The sequence below is a fragment of the Carassius carassius genome, chromosome 5, assembly GCF_963082965.1.
Source record: "Carassius carassius chromosome 5, fCarCar2.1, whole genome shotgun sequence".
Classification (NCBI taxonomy): domain Eukaryota; kingdom Metazoa; phylum Chordata; class Actinopteri; order Cypriniformes; family Cyprinidae; genus Carassius; species Carassius carassius.
Window position 1 is genome coordinate 6109276 of NC_081759.1, and position 24427 is coordinate 6133702.

The 24427-nt window shown below is 34.8% G+C and overlaps 3 protein-coding genes across 5 annotated transcripts in view; 2 read left to right on the top strand and 1 right to left on the bottom strand.

Annotated features, from left to right (window-relative positions):
* Positions 1–4833, top strand: part of pole (polymerase (DNA directed), epsilon) — a 34305-nt gene extending 29472 nt beyond the window's left edge. For both annotated transcript variants that reach the window (XM_059549586.1, XM_059549585.1), the window contains 6 exons: positions 540–671; positions 956–1149; positions 1514–1714; positions 1935–2060; positions 2225–2314; positions 4580–4833. In XM_059549586.1, coding sequence (XP_059405569.1) covers positions 540–671; positions 956–1149; positions 1514–1714; positions 1935–2060; positions 2225–2314; positions 4580–4681 — 845 coding nt within the window. In that variant the 3' untranslated portion in view covers positions 4682–4833. The remainder of the gene's footprint in view (positions 1–539; positions 672–955; positions 1150–1513; positions 1715–1934; positions 2061–2224; positions 2315–4579) is intronic.
* Positions 4834–6251: 1418 nt separating this feature from the next.
* Positions 6252–10988, bottom strand: p2rx2 (purinergic receptor P2X, ligand-gated ion channel, 2). The gene is made up of 12 exons (XM_059549056.1): positions 10740–10988; positions 10063–10198; positions 9812–9883; positions 9634–9709; positions 9375–9471; positions 9218–9298; positions 8128–8266; positions 7891–8021; positions 7712–7802; positions 7577–7642; positions 7255–7332; positions 6252–6565 (listed from the first exon to the last, which is right to left on the bottom strand). The coding sequence occupies exons 1-12, from the start codon at positions 10877–10879 to the stop codon at positions 6470–6472; spliced, it is 1203 nt and encodes a 400-aa protein (XP_059405039.1). The 5' UTR covers positions 10880–10988; the 3' UTR covers positions 6252–6469.
* A 557-nt stretch (positions 10989–11545) lies between these two features.
* Positions 11546–24226, top strand: pes (pescadillo). 2 transcript variants are annotated; one of them, XM_059549590.1, is made up of 15 exons: positions 11546–11729; positions 12097–12176; positions 13281–13434; positions 14410–14519; positions 15564–15735; positions 15834–15923; positions 17432–17548; positions 17660–17737; positions 17834–17923; positions 21261–21391; positions 22012–22137; positions 22226–22410; positions 22501–22631; positions 23354–23521; positions 23910–24226. In XM_059549590.1, exons 1-15 carry the CDS (start codon positions 11706–11708, stop codon positions 23988–23990), a joined length of 1737 nt encoding a protein of 578 aa, XP_059405573.1. In that variant the 5' UTR covers positions 11546–11705; the 3' UTR covers positions 23991–24226. The 2 variants fall into 2 exon arrangements, with proteins under 2 accessions (XP_059405573.1, XP_059405572.1); XM_059549589.1 differs by having other exon boundaries at positions 11547–11729; positions 22495–22631.
* The last annotated feature ends 201 nt before the right edge of the window (positions 24227–24427 follow it).

Genomic DNA, 24427 nt, shown 5'->3' on the forward strand with positions numbered 1-24427 from the left:
TTCATCTTCCCAAATGTGTAATAAATAAAACCTTTAGCAGCAAAAGAGATGCTTTAAGGGCTCTCTGTGGTTTTCCATCAAAATAAAGGTTTGATGGTTTAAGGTTTAAAAATGCAGAAATTAAGACATCCGTAAATATGAGATTTTCATTGCAACTGTAAAATTACAATAGAATTATATATTTTTTTTTAATTAAATGATAAACTTTTTATTTTACAAAGAAATATTATAGCAATGTTTCTTATTTTTTGTTATTATTTAGTTACTTTGAGTAGAAGTAAAAATGATAAATTATTTTATAGTCAAGTTGATATACAATCACAAAATCTTGGTCAAATTGTCGAGCACTACAAACCTTGAACATATAAACATGAAACCTGAAATTTTTCAATACATTCTGAATCATAATGACAAGTTTATCATTAAGTTAATCATAATGCACAGATTTAGATTTTATTTTTTTTATTTTTTGGTGTAGCCCTTTGTCAATTTTATTATAATTTTTCATCATTTCATTAAAATTGGTTGGTTGTTTGCAGCCTATATTGCAGCTGTCTATCACAGCATGAAACAAGAGCTTCGGCGAAATGCTCCTGGTGCTACTCCCATTAAGAGACGAGGAGTGACCCAAGCATCCCAGCAGCCAACTGGGGATGTCAGTGCACTTCCTGGTAAGACATAAATCTGTTCAGCTTTGTCTGAAATATTGAGTGAATGCTTTTGTAATGGGTTATTTATGAATGTTTTCTCTAATACACTTTCAATGAAATTAATCCTAATGAATTATTTGCACTATTGTTTGATTCAAATATTTTAATTTTATATTTTCGAAGTTGAAATATTGAAAAAAAAAAATCTACTTCTTTCTAAATGTTTACTGTATTAAAATCAAAATGAAAATGTTTTACAAGATTGTCTAAGTGTTTTTATTTTTCTTGTCTTTGTGCTTTTGTAGGTTTGATTACATTCTCTCAGGAGTATGTGTCTAGTGAACTCACACAGAACTTCTTCACTATCACTCAGAAGATTCAGAAGAAAGTGTCAAGCACTCGCAGTGTTACGCTCCCATCTGAGATGTTTCCTGTTCTTCCTGGTTCTCACTTGCCCCTCAACAACCCAGCTCTGGAGTTTATTAAATACGTCTGCCAGGTATCAACACGCACCTCCTGCTCCTGTGTTTTTATACTGCAGTATTGTGTTTTAAACTCTTAACAACACATGACCATAACAGTAAAAACTTTTATGAAGATTCTATATCAAATAAACGGTATTTGTTTGAACATTATACTTATCAAAGAATTTTTAAAAAGTGTCAGTTTCCACAAAAACAATTAAGCAGCTAATGTTTTCAGCAATGATTATTTTGCTGAAGATTCAGATTTGCTTAAACATTACTGTTTTTACTGTATTTTGGATTAAATAAATTGCAGAGCATAAGAGACTTTTTGAACAGTAGAGTACATTTTTCTGAAGACCTCACACCTGTCTGATATTGTTTGTAACATCCCTTCAGGTGCTCTCTCTGGATGCCAACATAGTCAATCAGGTGAACAAACTGAAGCGAGATCTTTTGCGACTGGTGGATGTTGGAGAATTTTCGGAGGATGCCCAGTTCCGTGACCCCTGCAAGTCCTACATCCTGCCAGAGGTCATCTGCCACCACTGTAACTTCTGTCGTGACCTTGACCTCTGCAAAGACCCTGCAGTTTCCCAGGTAACAACAGGGCTCTTGTAACAATTTATCTCTCATTTGAATCTGCAGTTAATGATAAAGTTTGCTGCTCATTCGTGTTTACATTTGCTTAACGGATTCCAGTGGTTTTTTGAAAGTCATAATACTACTTGGTGTTCACACCTTTGTCATCTGATTAAGCTAGCTAAAAAAGGGTGTGTACTATTCTCACTTTGCTCTTCTTTCCTTTTTACCTATGTAGGATGGTTCAGTTCTTCCTCAGTGGTTCTGCTCCAACTGTCAGGCCCAGTACGACACAGAGTCCATAGAAATGGCCCTGGTGGAGGCGCTCCAGAAGAAGCTCATGAGTTACACACTACAAGACCTGGTGAGGGACACAGTATTACAGTATTATTTACCATGTTTCTGATGCTTTCAGAGGGTTTTGAAGGCTTTTGATAGTAAAATGTTTGAGTGTTAAATGTCCCAGTGTAATGTATATGCAGATCCATTGACCTTCACTTATGTAAATGGTCCTTTATCCCATCATAGGAATGTTCCAAATGCAAAGGTGTGAAGGAAGCAAACATGCCGCTGTACTGTAGCTGTGCTGGAGATTTCAACCTCAGCTTTACCACAAAGGTATTCATGTTAAACTAAATTGCTAATACTTCCACATATTAGTATTACTACTGTTCAAATTATGTATTAATTTTGAAAGAAATTAATACTTCTATTCAGAAAGGATGCATTAAAGGAATAGTTCACCAAAAAAAAAAAAAATTTGCTGAAAATGAAGAGTTTGGTTCTTCATGGGATCGGATTCGTAGAAATGTAGCATTTCATCACTTGCTCAACAATGGAAGCAGTGAATGGGTGGCGTCAGAATGAGAGTCCAAACAACTGATAAAACATCACAATAATCCACAAGTAAACCACACCAGTCCATCAATTAATGTCTTCATAATGCTTTATTCCAATGAAAATGTTGTCTCGTCTAAATCAGGAAAGTAATATACACACATCAAGCAGCATTTACAAGTGAAAACAGTACTAAACAAATATGTTGAATTTTCATGTGAGAGGACGACAGGAGATGAATTTTTCCACTGGAGGAAATGTTATGGATTGTTAGGGGTGTAACGGTACACACATTCGTAAAAAATGACCAAAAAGTTTCTGTATGGGGTCTTTCGGTTCAGTACACGTTTACAGAACGAATACAGCATTGTTTTAACCACTGCACGAGTGGAACTTAATTAGAAACTTCCAGTTAAATGCAGTTACTTTTGATAAGAAACAAAGTCTCATCTTTCAAATTAAGTTAAAAAAAATCAGGAAATTCAAACAAATTCCATTTTGGCTCTCTTTGATGTGGCGTGACAGATCGCTGTAGAAACACCTCAGTTGAAATGTCAGCGTGAAAGCGATCATCCCTTACTATTTACTACTAGTTTAACACGAAATAAACATGAATGAACATCTCATGCCTCATGTAATCACTCAATCAGTGTTTTAACCTCAATCAGACGTCAATAAAACTGCTAGTAAACAAAATGTCATGTAGCATTTCATTTACCTTAGGGTCCACAGCTTGTTGGTTCACTAGAGAAATTAAGTCCAGTAAAGAGCATTTCACAAAATATTGGACTATATACTGTATTTTTCGGACTATAAGTCGCACCTGAGTATAAGTCGCATCAGTCCAAAAATACGTCATGATGAGGAAAAAAACATATATATAAGTCGCACTGGACTATAAGTCGCATTTATTTAGAACCAAGAGAAAACATTACCGTCTACAGCCACGAGAGGGCGCTCTATGTTTCCAGTGTATACTATAGGAGCATTGAGCAGTATAGAGCGCCCTCTCGCGGCTGTAGATGGTAATGTTTTCTCTTGGTTCATTTCTCTTAGTTTATTACTCTTGGTTCATGTCAAATTAATTTTGATAAATAAGTCGCACCTGACTATAAGTCGCAGGACCAGCCAAACTATGAAAAAAAGTGCGACTTATAGTCCGGAAAATACGGTACTCATATTTTACTTTACCTGTTAGTGATGTCTTTATTTTTTAAAACATGTTTAAATAAATCTGTTATGACAGCCACTGAGTAAAGTTGTGTGTTGATTTATTATATTTAGAAATAAATAGCAATTAAATTTAAGTTTGGGCTCTGTTGTTAATTATAAACTTATAGGAATGTAAAAGAGCTCCCTGTTTAGAGCAAACCTAAGGTAGATTATTCTCCTTGTGAATTGTGATACTGATTGAATTTATTTAAAGAGAGCAATTTGTTCAATAAACAATTGTTTAATAATAATGAAAAAGCAATTTAATGTATAGTTTTTTTCCTCTGCTGTACCAAAACCATACCAAACCGTGACATAAAGGAAAAAGAGATACAAACCGAACCGTAATATTTGTGTACCATTACAGCCCTATGGACTCGTATTTTGGCCACAAGCAATGGTTAATGTTAAAATGTCTTGATAGATTTGTTTTCTTATAAACAAGAAGCTTAATAAGACTGATGGACTGGAGTGGTGTGGATTACTTGTGGATTATTGTGATGTTTTTATCAGCTGTTTGGACTCTTATTCTGACGGCACCCATTCACTGCAGAGGATCCATAGGTGCACAAGTGATGTAATGCTACATTTCGACAAAATGAACATAAGAGACTACTTTGAAAAATATTTTACAAATATCACAGACCTCAAACTTTTGAATACTTAATATTTTACATTTACATTTATGCATTTAGCAGACGCTTTTATCCAAAGCAACTTACAGTGCATTCAGGCTAACAGTATTGTTTTTTACCTAACATTTTACAGCTAATGGACCACCTAGTCATGTAATGTCTCATGTTTGCTCATTTCCACTTGTTTGCCTGTTTACAGAGCTTCACTGAGCAGGTGGAGGTGTTCCGGAACATTGCTGCCCACTATAACATGAACTTCCTGTTAGAGACCATTGACTGGGTGCTTAGTATGAATGCGTAGGTGCTTTTCCTCCAGATACACGCCATCATTTGTGCCACACAATTTGTCATTTGAGCCATTTGTACCGATCTGAATTCATATGAAACGGTGGAACAATTCTTGTACTGGAACTTTTTTTATTTGTGTTAATAAACATTTTTGTATATGAGAAATTTACTTTTGTAATGATCCTCAATCACTACTTCCTAAGTAATCGAATGCAAATTATTATTTTGGACATTCATGGTTGCTAACTGAATCTGCTATGATATTTGCAGATGAGGGGTATCACTCTTGTTCATAGTGGCATGCAGCTAATATGTCTCATTAGTAATGGTCTGTTTGAATATAGCTTTTTTACGTTTATAAGTTTAATTCTGTAAAGAATATGGCTTTTAAGTTTTTAGAACCACATATAGGATGGTGCAATTGCCAGCAACTACCCAGTTTAACTTAATGAGATGAACCATATCCCTGCCTGGCTCCTGCCCACTCTACATTAGCACATTATAATTTGATTTCTTATCTCTGAGGCAAAGACCTGGGCGTCATGGAGATGTATGACATGCTGTTCAATTTGAATCCAACCACTGTTGTGAATTGGCATTGCTGTACTCACCACTTTAACTGAAATGTTTCTTTCTCCCAAAAGAGGACAGGGTCGCATCACAGGAGTAATTTGCATTTTAAAATATATTAAAGTTGGACTGTATAAACAAATATGTGCAGCCTCGATGAGAATTTGGTTGTAAAAAAAAAAACAAATGTGCTTTGACAAATATTGTCAACACGGCAATATTATCCGAAATTATAATTGGTTGCCTTTCATATTATTATTATTTATTTATTTTATTTTTATATATATATATATATAAGCCAATAGAACTGTTGTGAGGAATGGATACAAGAGTATGTTGTGCTGTAGACAAACGGCTACATAGTCCTACTGTCCATGTTCTTCAGCATCTGGTTTCAATCTCTTTTCCTGTCTGGGGAGATGAGGTTTTATATATATACCCTTGATCATTACTTAAAAGACTGATACATAAACCTCAAAAGTGTGAGCTGCATAAATCGATACGTTTCTATTAATCAGATTTAGAGTAGAGCTGGGCAGACACAGTTACTCTTCCCCTAAATTTCATTACTGTAACCAATATCATAGGAAGAGTTGTTATCAGGTTAGCAGAGTGCTGCTCTTTGGAGAAACCGTCTCATCTTACCTTAAACAAGATGTTTTTTGATGGAAGGTTCCCAGAAAAAGAATCAATTGGAAAGAATTTGTCTACCTTTTTTTTGATCACCAGATTAAATTAGTGTCACTTGTTATGAAATCTAATTCATGGTTATTTTGTGGGATTTGTTCAAAACATTAACAGTCTGATCAAAACAATTGCTTCTTTAAGTCCTAAGAATTGAGTCATGTGACACATTTATATAAAAACCGAATATTCAATGATTGTTTTTCTTATTGAAGATTTTTTTCATGGAAATATGTCACATTTTACAGAAGGAAAACATTTTCATGACAGTTCAGAGGTGGAGGATACATGCAAACCCATTGTGTAGTTGAAAGAAACATTAATTGATGTTCATTGTTTAACATTTATTGAAGCAAAGCTTAACAGATACTTGGTTTTGCCTGTTTTTGAAGCATTTCTAGATTCCGATATGACATTTTGTGCTGTTTTCTACACTTGTTGTTCCTACGACAGTTAAATATCCTGTTCTTTTTGTAAAAGTATCCTACGGTGCTGTATATTTGGCAGCATGCTGTCGCTGGAGAGTTTTTGGTGATGGCAGGATGTTTTATAATGGCACGCCATCTGAGAGGTCCGAGTGGGTGGAGCCATAGCTTGTAAGCATGAGGTCTGTTGTGATTGGCTGACTGGGTTCCTTGGAGATCTGGTTAAAGAAATGGAAGCTTTTGATTATTCTGTTAAAAAAAACTAAATGAATTAAAAATATTCTAACCACATTATACACTAAAAATACTTTTTCACAGTTGTAAGTAGAACTAAAATAATTGGAGTATATTTTACAAGAAAATACTAGAAAACTTGTTTCTGCTTCAAGTAACTGAATATTGTGAGATATAAATTCAGATTTTCAAAACAAACTTGTCATCACTTCTGTTTACATCTCATGATTTTAAGTTTATATCTTCTGACTTTTTCTCAGAATACTGATTTTAAATCTAGCAAATCTAATAATCTTAAACAAATATTTGAATAAAATTTTAAAGGTAATTGTAGCATTATATGCAATGAAATTTAAAAAAAAAAGTATGAGAGGTTTTTGTTTTTTATCCTGTGGTGGAAACAAGCTTTCATAAAATATTACTTCTGAATTTCTACTTCCAAATTACACATTTATTTAAATATGTTAATTGCATTTGTAATTATTAGTGAAGTTTACTAGCAATTTATGAGTGTCACCAATTTTTATTTTCTCAGAAATTTCTAGCAAATTTTACTATTCCATATTAAGTAACTTCAAGGCAAAAAAAAATGAAATAGTATTTTCTTGTAAAACGTACTCCCATAATGTTTTATTTACAACTTTGGGTAATATTCTCCATCCTTTTAACTTGCATCATCAAACTTCTTTCCGCTGAAGACTTCATTCTTATCGATAAACGTCAGCATGATCCAGTCACAGATGATAGAGCACTATAGTTGACAGAAAAGGAGACAACATTTACTCTTATTAAGCATTAGGACAAATGAACACAAGCTGGATATGTGTCTGGAAATGCCTCTTTCTAACAGGGTTACTCCAGGTCAAGCACTGTGAGTGCAACCTGAGAATCATTCGCAAAATGCAATTTGTGAAGTGTTTATGTCTGCCATCAGCATCATTAAGACATCATTATCTCACACTTTAACCCAAAATATGCATCCAGCAAAAACGTACAATTCCTACTGATGTCATGGCCGTGACTGTGCTGATGATGGTTGGAATCAGACTAAATCGTCCTGCCTGAAAAGAAATGTAGAGATTAATATGAGGCGTCAACATGTCACTAATGTACTTCCTGTATGGTCTCACATGTCCATGAACAATGACATCCAGGCGAATCCCATAGGCTTTTATGAGTGTCCTATACTCCACACCATCCTTACGGTAATATTTTGCAAACCTGAAATGTTTGGGAGTTCATATGTTTCACTAAATGATCATCATTTTAATTACAATTTATTATTGGAATTCATAAAGAGAGCTCATACCTGTAGTAATATCCTGAGCTGGACTGGTTTTTTCTAATGTCTATTCTTCTGAATGAATACGTTGGAATGCACTTTGACGGATCCATATCAAAATCACACCTCCAGTTAATGAACACACCAATTATTCCACCCTAAAGAAAATGACATTCAAAATATACATTAACGCTGTTAAAAATGACTGCATTCAAAAGGAAAAAAAATGTTGATTTGTTGTTTGACATGAAGCCGTATACATGCCGTTCTGCAAAGTTCACTGAATTTCTCTCGAGCCTGTGCTGCGATGAAGCCCAGGCTAAACACCGGACAATACGGGTTGGTTTTTGGGTGATAATGGCACCGTAACAATTTCTTTGGCTTGTTTGGTTTGATGTTGCCCCTATAGTAGAAACCATAAGCAATTTCATTAGCATAAACATAAATTTAGCAAGGGTGCATTCAATCTTCATTCAATTTAAGTGTCAGTAAAGACATTTTTATTGTTACAAAAGAATTCTATTTCAAATAAAAGCTGTTATTTTGAACATTCTATTTACCAAAGAACCCTGACAAAAGTGTATCACAGTTTCTACATGCATATTAATAGATCAGCATTGGTAATGATAAATGTTTCTTGAGCAGCAGATCAGCATATTAGAATGATTTCTGAAGGATCATGTGACACTGAAGACTGGAGTAATGATACTTTTCATCACAGGAATAAATTACATTTTAAAATATATTCAAATAAAGCAAGAAGCCGTGGTTTACAGTGAATTTATAACAGGTAACGGGCTAAAAAAACTCTTTAGCTGTTATAAATTCACTGTAAACCACAGCTTCACAGGGATTATTGCTTTTATAAAACGGTTATTCCAAATATGAAACAAAGCAAATAAAATATAATGATATTAATAAAAACATTCTTCCGCAAAACAATGTAGTTCCTCAGAAACGGTTCTGGTTGCAACAAAGTGGTTGCCGAGTAACACACAAATGTAAACAAAGGTGTACAGTATGTTAGTGGAGTAATTTACAACAGCTTTGAACGCTGCTCAACCAATCAGAATCAAGGACAAGAACTATAAATTTTATAAAAGAAAATGATTTTAAATTGTAATAATACTTCACATTATTACTGTTTGTGATCTATTTTTGATCAATTACATGCAGCCTTCGAGAGCATAAGAGACATCTTTTAAAATAAATAATCGTAACCAAAACTGTAGTGTACACAGGAATTTCTGATAACATTTATGTTTTATTATATGCTTTTTCTTGATCAAACCAAACATTAAAAAGCATGCTGGCATTGCTTCGACATATCCTCTGCTGAAACTCATCGACGTGCCTCAGAACTTTAAACTTTGGGAAATGGATGGCATTCTTAATGAACACGGTGAAATTAATGGCCTGTTCCAAAGCTGGTTCTCTGTGGGGACAAGAAAGACGTTTAAGTGCATTTCTCGGTTTGATTTCTGAAAGATCAGTCAATAAAAGCACAATACCTGACAACAGCATGTTTCTCAATGGGACACCAGGATTTGATCTCACAGGTCTTGAATGTGTCGTTGTAGTACGGGACACACCGTCCTGTTCTTTGACCTGTTCAAAAACAAGTTTACATGTCGATATAACACCAAGCCTTTTAGTATTCTGAAATTATTTTGATATTTATTTTAGGGGTCACAATGAAAATGAAAATGACATTATGGAGGGGCACTGTATGTACAGTATGTATGTATTTATTATAGAAGTAAACCTCACCATGTCCATCAAAATCTATTTCCCCTTCAGTGCAGTCAGAATCTTGTGTGCAGTTTGCATTGGCAACACTGTAGTGCTGAAAAACAAAGAAGAAAATGCTGTTTGACTCGGACCAGTCTTTCCAACCAAAACACGAATACTTTGTATTTATATGCAGCTATGTATGTTTTGCACTCACCTCTGCACACGTGCCCTGCGTCTGATCATGCGTCACTTCTTTTCTAAGAATTGTGCTGATGACATCACCACCCTGTATGTTAAGAAATCCAGAGTTTATACAATTAATAGTAATGTTGACCATGCATGACAAGACTACCTAACAGGGAACATTTGATTTGATCATGTTACAGTATCTGAAGTGACAGAGGATATCTGGTCTGCCCTGGAAACTTTTTCTTTTTTTGGAGTAAAATAATGCAGTTTACTCACCTCCGATGGTCTGACGTATTCTGTTGTGTCCTGAATGCTGTCTTCCAGCAAGGCCACACCTCTCATCTCAGTGTACACCGAGCTCTCTGGACGCGTCTCTGTCTCCTGATACGCTTTCTGACTGATAAATACATGCCTGCACAAATGAAGCATGACGTAAACATGCATCCACATGCATCTGAACACATGAACAACTTGAAAAACAAAACACACCTTTATGTGTAATAGAGGAACTGAATTTGTATAAAGTTGAAATTGAAACCGTTTTAATTAGATTTGACATTTCATCTATGCTATAGATAAATCTCTATATCACTGATTTGTTTTATTGCATTACTTCTGCATTTGTCTCGACTTCTTTGCAGCTGTACTCCGAAACAAACCAAAAGATAACAAAACAAACTAAAACCTCACCAAGTTATTTTTATGCAAAATATATATTTCTTTGGATTTATAGTAAAATCAATCACCCAGAGACTATAAAATAACTCAAGTTTTGCATTTCAGTGTTCTCTGTTTGTCTAGCACAGAGATAAATATGCTATATACTAATATATATATAAATATATATATATATATATGTATATTTGCTATAAAAAAATATATAATTTTGTGATGGATGTAAAGCAAGTTTTCAGTACAATACTAACAGCAGACAGTGGAAAGCAGATTCTTACCAAATGAAATATGTGATGACCAGGAACTGCACAGCTCTGTATATGACTCCTAGTTTTCTGTCCTTCACAACCATCACTTTCGGAGTCTCATAGTCCCAGAAACCCAGGAAAAAGTCTTTGAGGAATCCCAGACAACCCATTTTTATAAAAAATCCTTATCTTTCTGCAAAATGAACATCCCAATCTTCACACTGAACTGATACTGTACAGAGACACCCACTTGAGTACTACAGTATCTCTCTCTCTCTCTCTCTCTCTCTCTCTCTCTCTCTCTCTCTCTCTCTCTCTCTCTCTCTCTCTCTCTCTCTTTCTCTCTCTCTCTCTCTCTCTCTCTCTCTACTCAAATGACACCCCTTTTTTCCATTGTTCTTTATCATATTGTTTATCTAGCATTGAGAAATTAATAGTCTTGCCCATTTTCTATTTGTGCAGTTAGAAAAATTTTTTTTTATCTTTTTATATTTTTTATATTTTTTTTATATTTTTATATTTTTTATAATTTTTTATATTTTATCTTTTATGCTATGTATCTATTTCTATTGCATTACAATCAGGCCTAGATAGATAGATAGATTTTTTTAGAAGTTACACTAGCCCACTTTTTAATATTTACATAAATATTGAATGTTATATGTAGCTGCTGTTGCTTTTCATGTACACATACCTTAAATTATATATATTGGGTATTTATATTACAACATAAATATATTATACATATAATAAATTATAAAAATATTACACGTGTAGTACGGTTTTGTGCGTAATTGCTACACGTTTATGACTTTCTATGCAGGCATTCACTCGTGCGCCTCAATTCAAGGGGTCCTTGGCTGACGGACGTCACACAAAACACGTGTGTTCGGAAGACGCACGTTACGACTGGATCTGTGCTGAGATCGATTTGCTTTTACTTGCAATAGATTTTAATTAAGGTTTTGTAGAGTGAACAAAACAAACTCCGCTGTAATGGGCGGATTACAGAAGAAGAAGGTAAGAATATGATTTAGAGCAGAACTGTCGGTAAAAAGCATGAAGGGCTGATGAGCGCAGGGCCCTGAAGACATGCGTGCTTTAAACATGTTACTATACTCTAAACATTTAACAGTGTTTTCTGTATGACATTTGATAAACATATACATGGTTCTTAAATGACCACAGCATCATTTTTACTAGAATTGTGTAACTTTAATATTCATTGCATCTGTTTTTAGCGGTACTTTACAGCATTAGAGGAATGAAATAAGGGTTCTTAAGTCTAAATCATCTTAAGACTCGACTCCGTATGAAATATGTGTGTCGTTTCTGCATATTCCCGCTTGTCAAAGCACTTTCTAACCTGTCATTTCTTCTCGTGTAGTATGAGAGTGGATCAGCCACTAACTATATCAGCAGGAATAAAGCCCGCAAGAAGCTGAGTCTGAGTCTGGCTGATTTCAGGTTGGTCAACAAAACAAAGCATTTCACTTGTGTTCTTTTCTGGGGTTTTGGTATTTTTACGTACCTCATACTTTATATGTGACCCTGGACCACAAAACCAATCATAAGGGTCAATAAGCTTTCATTTGATGTATGGTTGTTTATTAGGATAGGGCAATATTTGCCCGAGATACAACTATTTGAACATCTGAAATCCGAGGGTACTAAAAAAAAATACAAAGAAAATCGCCTAAGATTGTCCAATAATTTGAAGTATATTTACGGTAGGAAATCTACAAAATATCTTTAATTGATCTTTAATTAAAGCAACACTGTGTAACTTTTTCTGTAAGCGAGTAAATTACATCATTACATCATAAATTACATCATAAATTAATCTACCAAAACTGCTTTTTGTCTTATCCCAAATCACTACGGTACATTTATAATAAGTTATAATTTTTGGACTATTTAACCTGTTTGGCTGGTCACCGCTGCGGAGTAACACATACTTGCGTGAATCGCCATAGACATAAACTTGGAGAAGTTGCTCCGGTTAGAATGTTTTTCCGCGGGATGCGTGCAGTTCTGTTTATTAACCGCTAGAGCGCCAAAATTTACATAGTGTTGCTTTAATATCCTAATGATTTTTGACATTAAAGAAACATCCATAATTTTGACCCACACAATGTATTGTTGGCTATTGCTACAAATATACCCATGCTACTTTTTACTGGTTTTGTGCCCTAGTGTTACATGAAGTATAGTTAATATAATATAGAATTTCATATACTGCACATATAGTGTTATATTTTAAATGTTGTGTATTAGTAGTTTTTAACTAGCTTTTCCTAGATGACATAAATTTGTGCTACAATACCTCAGATTTGGATTGAACATTTGACATCAATAATGTTTAAAAGTATAAAAGATATTTAAAAGTTATTAAAAGATGAGATGTTTTTGTTTTGCTATCTTCTCAAAAATGTATAATGATGCCGTTAATTGCATTTTATTATTTATGTTTAGTATTTCTTCAATGGTTTGTTTGTGAACCACCAGTTGAGATAACAGATGTAAATACTGTTGGTGTTTTTGAATTAATACATGCTTTACATTTAATAGGCGGTTATGCATATTGAAAGGGATCTATCCTCATGAACCCAAACACAAAAAGAAGGTCAACAAGGGCTCGACAGCACCCAGAACCTTCTACCTGCTGAAAGACATCCGCTTCCTCTTGCATGAGCCTATCGTTGGCAAGTTCAGAGAGTACAAGGTGAGAATTGTGCTTTAGGAAAGCTAGATGCTGCTTTGTGTTTGGAGCTGTATCCTATAATCTGTATCATTTTGATCACTTTTTCATGTTCAAGCCCGAGATTAAATGACAGTGGAGCTAAAATACTGGTTTGGTAGGTAATAACAGTGTCAATGACAATGTAAAATATATGCCAAAGAAACATGCAGATGATCTGATGTGGAAAGCAGCTGAAAGTGAGAGAGAGAAATATCAGCTTTTTAAAGAAATATTTACTTTAAAGTTTATTTATTTATTTTGGTTCTGTAATAACTAAATTCATCCCTTTCAGTGTTATTTTAGTATTATTATATTATTGATTTATTAATGTTTTGAAATTGGCTTTAATATTTTTATATTTTGTTTCCATTTTAAAGTTTAGTAATTGTATGTGCTTTTCTCTTTTTTACATTTCTATTTAGCCTTTTTTTATTTGTTTTAGTACTTAAACTTTTTTCATTTCAGTTTGTTGCTTAGTAGTTGCAATATTTTATGTCAGCATTATCTAATTACAGAAAAAAAAATTACGGTAGGAAATTACGTTAAGAACCTGCTTACCAATTGTGACATAACATTACAAAATGTTAGAAATTGGTGGGAAAAATATTATTTATTAGTGTGAATTATTTTTATTTTATTTTTTTATTTTTTTGAAAACTGGTCATTATTTTTTTTTTAGGAATATGCTTTTGTCCTTATTTAATTTAACTATTTTTCTTTGTTTGCATGATCTAACAGTGCATGTGACACTCTAGCAATTATTTTTGTGAAAACTCATAACAACATTAAAACACATGTTTTGGTTAATTATTTCAAGTACAAGATTAAGTATTATTTGCCACAAAGTTCTAAAGATAAAAAATAGACATCCTAGATTAAATTCTGATATTATGTTTTTCACTGAGGGAATAGTTCATGATACAATCTATATGCTGACTATACATTCCCTGGTTGTAGATTTTTGTGCGGAAACTGCGGAAGGCATATGGAAAAGCTGAGTGGAGCGGAGTGCAGAGAATGAAAGAGAACAAGCCTGCGTACAAACTGGACCACATAGTCAAGGAGAGGTGAGAGTACACAGTGCTCTCCGTGAGCTGCAGGGGGCGCACTTCAACTCTGTCCCAACAACATCAACATGCTGTGAATGACTTTTCTGTGTGTCCAGACAGTGTTATGTGATAAGCACCTATTTGTGTCCAAACAGTATTATGAGTACGGGAAGAGTCTCAGTCCCTGTTCACAAACAGATGAGTTATGAGAATCCAAAAAGTCTCAAGAATATGATACATTAATTATCTTGGCTAGACTGACTGTCTCGTCCTCCGTCCAATTTACTCGGCTTACAGCAGGGTCTGGGAATTTGGGAAAGTGAGGGTTTTTTTCCCCAACTGTTCAAAAGTTTGGGACAATAATTTTTTTTTCATGCTTTAGATGCAAGTTCACCAAGCTGCATTTGGTAAAAAAAAAAAAAAAAAAAAAACACACAGTAAACCGGTAATATATTATAAAAAAATATATTTCACTTTGAAAGACCTATTTTCTGTTTAAATGCATTGTTAAATGTAAAATGGTGCAAAGCTACATTTTCAGCATCATTACTCCAGTCTTCAGTGTCACATGATCCTTCATATTTCTTTTGAAATTAGATTCCATTAGATTCTCTGATGAATAGAAAGTTCAAAAGAACAGCATTTTTTAAAATAGAATCCTTATAAATGTCTTTACCTTCAGTTTAATGCATCTTCGCTGGTTAAAAATATTACTTTATGGACATGTTACTGATATGACTTGAGCAAATATTACAGTTCTTGACAATGGACATGAATTTGCAGTTTATAACTTATTTTCGATTAAAAGCACCATGAAATATCTCAACAAGTTCAGCTTTCATTCCTGTTTTCCTACTTGAGTGGGGAAATCTCCAAAACTGTCAGTCAGACTTATATTTCCAAAACATATGTCACCTATATTTGGCACCGAATTTAGCTTCTTTAGCTCAGATTTTGCTAAAATATTTTGCTCAGTAGCCACATTGAATAACTTGCTCCGGTTTTTCTATGAATGATCTGTCGTTGTCACCTACTGTTTCTAAAATAGCTTTGTTTTTCCAGGTATCCGACGTTCATTGATGCGGTCCGAGATGTAGATGATGCCCTTTCTATGTGTTTTCTGTTTTCTACGTTCGCTCGCACGGGAAAATGCCATGTTCAGACAATTCAGCTCTGCCGGAGACTTAGCATTGAATGGATGAACTACATCATCGCCTCACGGTCCCTGAGAAAAGTACTGTAAACATAAGCTATGAAAAACCTGCATTTTAAAAGCTGATTAAATGATTCAACTTTATGGATCTCATAATGATCATATTTTTGTTTCTTCAGGTTTTTCTTTCTATTAAGGGTATTTATTACCAGGCTGATGTTCTGGGACAAACCATCACATGGATCATGCCATATCAGTTTGCCCATGATGTGAGTATAAATATACAATATATTTTTTAAAGGGTACATAACATACACAGTTTCACCTAATCTCATCTTAATCTTGAGGACCTATAGAGTAGTACTGCATCCTTATCTCCAAAAAGTCCTAGATTTCCAACAAAATACAGAAATCTGATGCAATTGTACTTACGAGCAGCAACGGCGTGCATGTGACGTCACATGGGGCGGGGAAACACGATACTTCACCTGAGTCTGTTTCATCTGATGCCTAATTGTATGAGACCTGACACCTGACGTAGTTTTTCCTGAGACCTGAAGCTTTTCAGTCCCGAGGCGCGATGCCGTTTTGTCCGATGACTGAAGCCTTTTAGTCTTTTTTTAGTCTCTAGTTTTACTGGGTTCTCGGGGAAGCTGTACACGGTAAACGTAGACAAAAAAAAATTGGACAAAATCTGTTTTGAAAAATATATATATATATTTACTCCGCAAGGACAAAAATTGGCCAAAAGAGACCGTAAAGACATTCATAATATTAAAGATAAATGCTGGTATTTTGGACTTTCTATTCTACAAATATTCCTGAATTAAAAAATGTATCACTGTTTCCACAAAAACATTGAGCAGCACAATAGTTTTCAACATTGATAATAAGAAATGTTTTAAGTAATATTTTAAATCTGTAAACACTGTTTATTTGTGAGCACTTGCAATAACAACAAAACATGCTTTCTGCCGTCTCGGTCTCCGTGAACTTGAGAGCGATACTCTGTGTATATCTTAGCCTTACATATATTAAATATATATCTATAGAGAGTGAAATGCCTGCTTTCAAATGAACTAATTCAAATGGAAAACAAACAGCCTATTCCTCAGATTAATCCGTATGAAATAATGTATACAGCTGCATCACTACTGTGGAGATGATGAATCTTTGTCGCCAAGTTCATCTCTTAATCCGAAGACAAAGAAAGCATTAGTTTATCAAAGTATTATAATGTTAATGCTTTATACGTGTGCTTGAGCACTTATTAGGCAATGTAAGCAATTAAAGACTCATTATATTGTTTTAAACGGTTTATTAATACATGTGTGAAGTCGACTAATGCTTCAAATGAACGACTACTAGTCAACCAGAAAAATCCTTAGTCAAAGGCAGCCCTAGATATTGTTTTTGATAAAATTATGCAACCTTAGTGAACATAATGTTTTTAAAAAAAAAATGTCTTTTTAAAAATCTTAACGATTCCTAACTTTAGTTGTAGTTAGTCACAACTAGGATTTGCAACACACCAAATGAGCAAATGAGGTTTAATTTAATTATTTTTATTATTATTATTATTTAGGAATTGGAATTGTTTTTAGTATATTGCAGTTGTTACCCAACTACTTAGCCATGTAAAATCTATTTAACGAATGGCTCTTTGCTCTTTTTAACAGTGTCTTCTGTTTCGCAGTATTCTGGATGCTGAGGTCTTTCTATAGGATAGATTGTTTTCTAATGTCTGTTAACACACCCCTGTCCCTGCTCTCCTCAGCACCCTACAGATGTGGACTACAGAGTTATGGCCACCTTTACAGAACTCTACACAACGCTGCTTGGATTCGTCAACTTCCGCCTTTACCAGACCCTCAACCTTGTCTACCCGCCCAAGGTAAAACACACTAAATGAGCTTCTGTTAAATGCCTTTTTATTTTTCAGTAGCAGAATTCCAGTTCATTCCAATGGAATGTTTGTTTGTTTTTGTATTCTGGTGTTTGTTAGCTTGATGGACAAGGAGAGTTCAGCCTCAAATCAGAGTTTGAAGAAGATTATGCCCTGGAATCAGAGAGCTATACTGAGGTACTGACTATTTCATTTTCTCTTTTCATATCAACATTAAATTGGACCAAATATGACAGTGTGTTTAAAGATATGCATCTTTATATCTTCTACCAGAAACTGTCAGCGTTAAGTGCCAGCCTGGCCCGTACAGTTCCTTCAGTGGAGGATGAGGAGGCACAGCTGGACCATTTCCCTGCTGAAGGGGTGAGCGAGCAAGTGACCGACAGCTGTCTGTATCGTGAACACCTGCAGTGACTTACAAAAATAACCTCTGGTTACAATCTTTTAATAATATTAGATTATATCTTTATAAATTCTATTACCATGTCCAAATAGCTGTAGTTGCAATAATAATAATAGCTAATAAATGATATTACCATGACCATATAACCACAACCATAATAATAATATACTCACTGTTATTTGGACAATATTATTTATTATTATTATTAATATTATTATACACTCTGATAATATTATAAATGGTTGTTAATTGTAATACCAACAGTAATAGCAATATTAATGACTTTCATTTGGAGATGGCATTAGTTTTTAAGTATTTATAAAGCAGTATTATATATATATATATACATAAAATGTATATAATATTATTAGAATTTAATATATAAAAATATAATAGTAATAATTAGAGATCGACTGATATGGGTTTTTCTAGAGCCGATGTTTAGAGGTCAGGGTCAGCCGATGGCCGATATGTGCTGCCGATTTTTAGGGCCGATATCTTGAAGTTTTCCCCTTTATTTGCATGCTAAAATGTCACACTAATAATAAGTGGATGCACAACATTTCGAAACTTATCATCATTTATTGAGCACTGACTTGAACCATCTCTCGAATCTTAATTTTGTGCATTGCACGGTATTAAAATAAAAAATGTATCCAAAGTTAACCAAACAAAACTGACCGAGTATTAAATATATAAAACAGGTCATTTTTTATCATTTTTATTAAGTCAATCATTTACATAAGTTTTAGAGCATTTATCAAGTAGAATGTTTCAAGTTTGTTGGAACATAAATGTAAACTTAAATATACATTTAAATAAATAAAATTTTAGAAATAAAAATCAATTAAAATGAAAAATATAAAAAAAATAAATATATAAAAAATAAATAACAGTAGTGCTGCAAACACACTAGCAACCAGCAACATATGTGTTTGGTATAAATGACACAGAACATCTAAAGTGCATTCTAATTTCAAACTTACATCGCAGTCTGTGCATTATTAAAATAAAGTACAGTCAACCAAACATTTAAAAGGTTACACTGGTCAGTTTAAATAGACCGTAGTATACCGGTCCACTCTGCTGTTATGCCAAGGAGGTTTTTGCTCATGTGTAGAGGATGATCTTTCCGTCTAGTTTACATTAAATAAATAAAAAATATTATAGTTTAACATTCAGATACATTGCGAATATGGAAACATTTGGATATGTGCAGAACGAGACATGAGTAATAACCTCCAAATACATCTAGTCAAACCCGCGCTCGCTCGTCCTCGTATTGATCGGATCATTTTTCGGATCAGCAAAAAAAAAAAAGGCCAAGACAAATAAACATACGTTTTGTCTTTTTTTATTAACATTAAATTATTAAATTAAAATATATGAAATCAACTTAAAGTGCACATAATATCTTCTTTTTAACATAATAGCCCGACTTCTCATCTTCCAGTGTGCTGTGATGAAGTGAGCAGTTATCATCACAGAGCTCTCCGTCCCCCTGGACGTCCCTTCTGTCGTGAGCGCAACAGAGGATGCTCGGGATAGTTCATCCACAACTGTTTTCTTCTCCTGTTCATAAAGATCTGACACAATATTTTCACTCTAACCTCTTTCCTCATCATTATATCTGACAGGGAATACAAAATGCGTGGGCCGTTCAAGCTCCTCCGTTCCTCCGTTCGCCATGACCACTGAGTGTGGACTGAACATGCGCAATTTATTTTATTTTTTTTTCATAAATCAATCCGCGGGTCACGTGTGTGCCGAACCGAAGATATTGATCAATGATGATCCGTTGCACCATTACTATAGAGTGTCATTTGAAAACATTGCAGATGCGTTTTAAAATACAACAACGAGCGCCACGAAACCATTTAAAGAGACGCATTCAGCGGTCTTTTTCACGGGAAATAGTCAACAAAGCAAAATGATCTCCAACGTATTGCGCGCTCTCTTCATTTTATCAAATGATCATAATCACATCTATTCATTTTACAGTCCTGCTACTAGCATTTTATTCAGACTAAAACCCCCTTTAATTCGGGTGAGAGAGCTTTTTTTCCTAGTGGCTTTTGCACATAATAATACCGCTGCAGACGCATTTTGCAGCATTAAGGTTATTAATTGATCGTTAATTTAAACGACAATCGATCATGGAAATTATCGAATATTGACATCCCTAAATACAAATGAGTTGGATGGAAAACTGGTTATTGTCTGCATCAAACCATGCTTCCGAACAAATGTCATTCACGGTTCTGTGCAGCTCCAGGACAGCTGTCTCTCAGAGACCGTTTACTTTGGTAACGTCACGCTGCAGTGTTTGTTAGAGCTGCCAACTTCTCCACCCTATTTACAGAGTGAAATTTTCTGACTACCTTTATCTCCCAGGACTGTTGTTGAATCTTCCAAAAGTTTTGGCTTGGGGTGCTTCACATGCGGCAGCAGCACTTTCCACCTCACCAATAACACGGGGCTGCCCACCGACGTGCCTGACTTTAAATCGGCGCTACTAAACGCGGATATCGGCCGATGCCGGTATATTAAAAAATGAAAAATATCGGCCGACCTCTAGTAATAATAATGATTACTACAATAAAAATTATTATTGTTCTCAATTATTGTTTTTATTGCCATGGTTATTTGAACATGGTAATGTAATTAATAATGAAGATAATAATAATAATAATATAATCAGTCATCATTACCATAGTTATTTATTTTGCCATGTCCAATTTTAATACTATAGTATGCACTGAATTATCATAAAATTGGATATGAATATGGTCATTTTTGGTTCCATAGAACTGTATATGTATCCAAGGAATGACAATGTCACAGTGCAAAAACAATGGAGGCTTAAAGTTAGTTTAATTTAGTAACTAAGTTTGTTTGTAGAGCACCTGTCATAAAATGCAGTTTGCACAGCTGTTTGGTAGGAAACTCAAAGCTATCAGATTCCTATCGACTTGCTAAACCATCTGTAATTAATGCAATTATGTGACCCCACAATAATTTTCCACACGTCAAGTTCACTAAAAGAAAGTGTCACAAGACACTTGTTATTTAGTCTCACTTCACGAAGCGTGAGTCAGTGAAGCACTCAACCTGCGTTTGATTAATTGTTGTTTTGGATGGACTTCGTATTCTCCTGTTTCAAGTTCACTGAGGGAGACTGTTACTATGGTTACACGCTGAAGGTGTTAAAAAAACATTCTGATGAAACCGGCATGATTGCAGACGACCTTTGTCCTCTTTATTTAATGTGGTGTTGAAATGCACTTTCAATTGCAGGAAGACCTGGAGAAAATGGAGGCGAGAGAGAGGACTGAGCTGGAGCAGAACAAACAGAAGAAGCTCTTCGAAGGGCTGAAGTTTTTCCTAAACAGAGAAGTTCCCAGGGAATCGCTGGCTTTTGTCATTAGGTGTGACATACTAACTTATTTTTATCACACCATCTTATTTACGACACTTTCCCCAAAATAGGGTTCTTTTATTTACTTTTTTTATAAGTGAAGGCACAAATTCCATGTTCTTTAGAGGTAGAACTAGATATTAGTTTAGATGTTTTTTGTAATCTAGTAATTAACATAATTTAAATCAAAAGTAGATCAGCAAATAGGTATTTGTCTCATCTCCGCTCATTACAACAATAAAAATCATGCAACGTCCATTTGACTGTAAAAATTGATATCCACTGATGTCACTGCATAGATATTTCCTTTAAAAACTCTACTGTGACATGCAGGAAGTGACATCATTTCTACAGCATGGTGGGAACATTGATGGATTTTCTCAACTTTTAGCAGCCATTCAGCCATGTAAAAGAGTGTGTAATTTGTCTTGAGATTATTGATACTTGTATTCTTTTTTTACTCTTCTAAAATGTATTAATTTATTTGTATTTTTGTGTTAAATTGCAAACCTTGTATAAAAGATATGTGTAAAACTAATATGAAGTCTGAGCATCAGCAGTTGATAGTTTGTATATGTACCGAAAGTAAGATGTTTGTTTGTATATAAGAATGTGTTGTACACTGTGCAGGTGTTTCGGTGGACAGGTGTCCTGGGATAAATCACTGTGCATCGGCAGCACTTACGATGAAACCGACGAAACGATCACACATCACATTGTGGACAGACCCACCATCGACAAACAGTATATCAACAGGTCTGAAACAAAACTCCCTCATTCTGTACAGTGTCTACTTCACATGTACTGTATATTCTTGTACTTAATGCATTTCTCGACCTGGCAGGTACTACATCCAGCCCCAGTGGGTGTATGACTGTGTAAATGGAAAGATACTGTTACCCGTAGAGGAATATTTCCTGGGAGTTACACTGCCGCCCCATCTGTCACCGTTCGTGGAGGAGAGTGAGGGAGATTATGTGCCTCCTGAGAAACTCAAACTCCTGGCCCTGCAGCGAGGACAGAAGCCACGTGAGGCTTTATGAAAGGATTCTTGCCATATGATTGTGTGTGAATGTTCAATGGTTGTTGACATCACAAACAAACTGTTCACAGAAGCAGAAGAGGAGGAGGAGGAGGAAGAAGAGGAGGATGAAGATGACGAAGAGGAAGATGATCAAAGTGAGGATGAAGATGAGGCTGAAGATGAAGCTAATTTAGCTGAAATGGAGGAGAAGAGAGCTCAGGGAAAGGTACGATGGTTTTAAGTTTGCGGAAGTAATTTTTGCAGTTTTGCTGCTTGTTTGTTTAGTGGCACAAAAATTGCAGACTTAAGGCCCCGGTGTACTTCAAGCAAATTGAAGAATGAACTGATATGTCATTTCGAACAAAATCAGGCCAAAACGAAGTTCGTTTTGAGTTCATTTTGGCAGTTCAAAACGGCTCACCAATGCGAACTTTGTGGGGGAGTTCGCTTTGGCTCCTAAACACCTCCACTACATAATTTCATAGTTGTTGTGTTTAGGGGATATGCGCTACCGTCGCAAGTCCTGTTTACATGAATCTACACCCCACCTCCAGCAGCGCGGGGGTGTTGGAAAGTTCGTTAACAGTATACCGTCATTCAGCCTTTTCGAACTTCTTTTTGCCCTGAAACGAAGGTGAACTTCGTTTGAAGTATACGGGGGCTTTACAACTTACAGTTGTTACCTTGAAAGGGTTTGGCTTTATAATAGGGAAATTATTTTGCCTGTAATTCTCAGACAACTTACAAAATAGTAAAACCAACGTGACAATGAATTGTGATGAAATTGTGAATCATGATATTTCTTTAAAATATTGTGATATATGTGATGAAAGTTTCGGAGTCAGTGTGTAATAACTGTGATTTACATAACGTGACGTCATAACATTTTGTGGAGGAATATGTAAAATATAGAATGTAAAAGTCTGTCATGTGCTGGTTTTCCCTCAGAGTCTGTCAGTAAAGGTGACCCCTGGTAAAGTCAAACCAGAGAACCGCATGCGCACCGAACAAGAGGAAAAGGCAGAGGAGAAGAGACTGGCTATTATGATGATGAAGAAGAGAGAGAAATACCTCTATGACAAGATCATGTTTGGCAAGAAGAGACACGTCAGAGAGGTAAGCCTGCTTAGAAATCGATGTGTTTGGTACCGTTTTTCAATGTTATATGCTATATCTAACCAGTAGAATGATTCAGAATAATACTTCATTTTGATTCTTAGTTATTGTTTTTATTTTTATGCATTAGTTTTTTATGGTTTTTTGTAAACGAGTGCTATGGTTAAAGGCAGGGTAAGCAATTTCTGGTAGCCAATGTTGACATTTGAAATCACCAAAACAAACCCCCATTTGCTTCCCCTGCCTTTAATGGTTAAGTGAATAAACACAGTGGTCATTCACAGCTCACACTTTAAAAGGTGCTTGACCTACATTTGGTTCATTATTTAAGCTTCATTGACCTTGACAGAATTCAATGTTCATGAATCTAATGCACACCTTCCAACAGGCTAACAAGCTAGCAGCTAAGAGGAAAGCTCACGATGACGCCAACAAAGCCGACAAGAAGAAGAAGAAGAAAAAGTGCTGATTTTTTACATGTATTAAAGTGTTTCTTGTGCATTTTCTCTCTGCTGAGAGACTTTGAGAATTGTTCTTCTCTCGTTTCAACTCATTGCATCATTTAATGGAAATTGTACATGATTCACTGAACTCCCATGTATCATTTAAGTTTGCCCGAACTGGTTACAGTGACACTTTTCTGGATTTCTTATCTGTCTTTGACATCTAATAAACATAAGATAATGATTATCTTTAATGAAAAGTTTATTTTTTTTTTTCTTTTCTTTTTTTCTGTCTGCATGTTTCAAATTTGTGAAATTTGTAACGTACTAACTTGAATAAAGAAAGTTTTAAAAGAATTGCAGGTGCGATTAGAATCAACTAGAAAAGAGCAGATGACAAAAGTTGTCATATCACGTTTTTGAAAATAAAGTGTAATGGCTTTTCAATATTAATAATAATGTT

What these genes read in the sequence shown, in the direction of transcription:
- p2rx2 (XM_059549056.1), bottom strand. Translation starts at nt 10,879, where the DNA reads ATGGGTTGTCTGGGATTCCTCAAAGACTTTTTCCTGGGTTTCTGGGAC. An exon ending in AGCTCAGGATATTACTACAG is followed by an intron (nt 7,803 to 7,890) that starts GTATGAGCTCTC and finishes CAAACATTTCAG; the next exon opens with GTTTGCAAAATATTACCGTA. An exon ending in GCGGAAAGAAGTTTGATGAT is followed by an intron (nt 6,566 to 7,254) that starts GCAAGTTAAAAG and finishes TTCTTTAACCAG; the next exon opens with ATCTCCAAGGAACCCAGTCA.
- pes (XM_059549589.1), top strand. Translation starts at nt 11,706, where the DNA reads ATGGGCGGATTACAGAAGAAGAAG. An exon ending in GCGGATTACAGAAGAAGAAG is followed by an intron (nt 11,730 to 12,096) that starts GTAAGAATATGA and finishes CTTCTCGTGTAG; the next exon opens with TATGAGAGTGGATCAGCCAC. An exon ending in GACAAACAGTATATCAACAG is followed by an intron (nt 22,138 to 22,225) that starts GTCTGAAACAAA and finishes TCGACCTGGCAG; the next exon opens with GTACTACATCCAGCCCCAGT.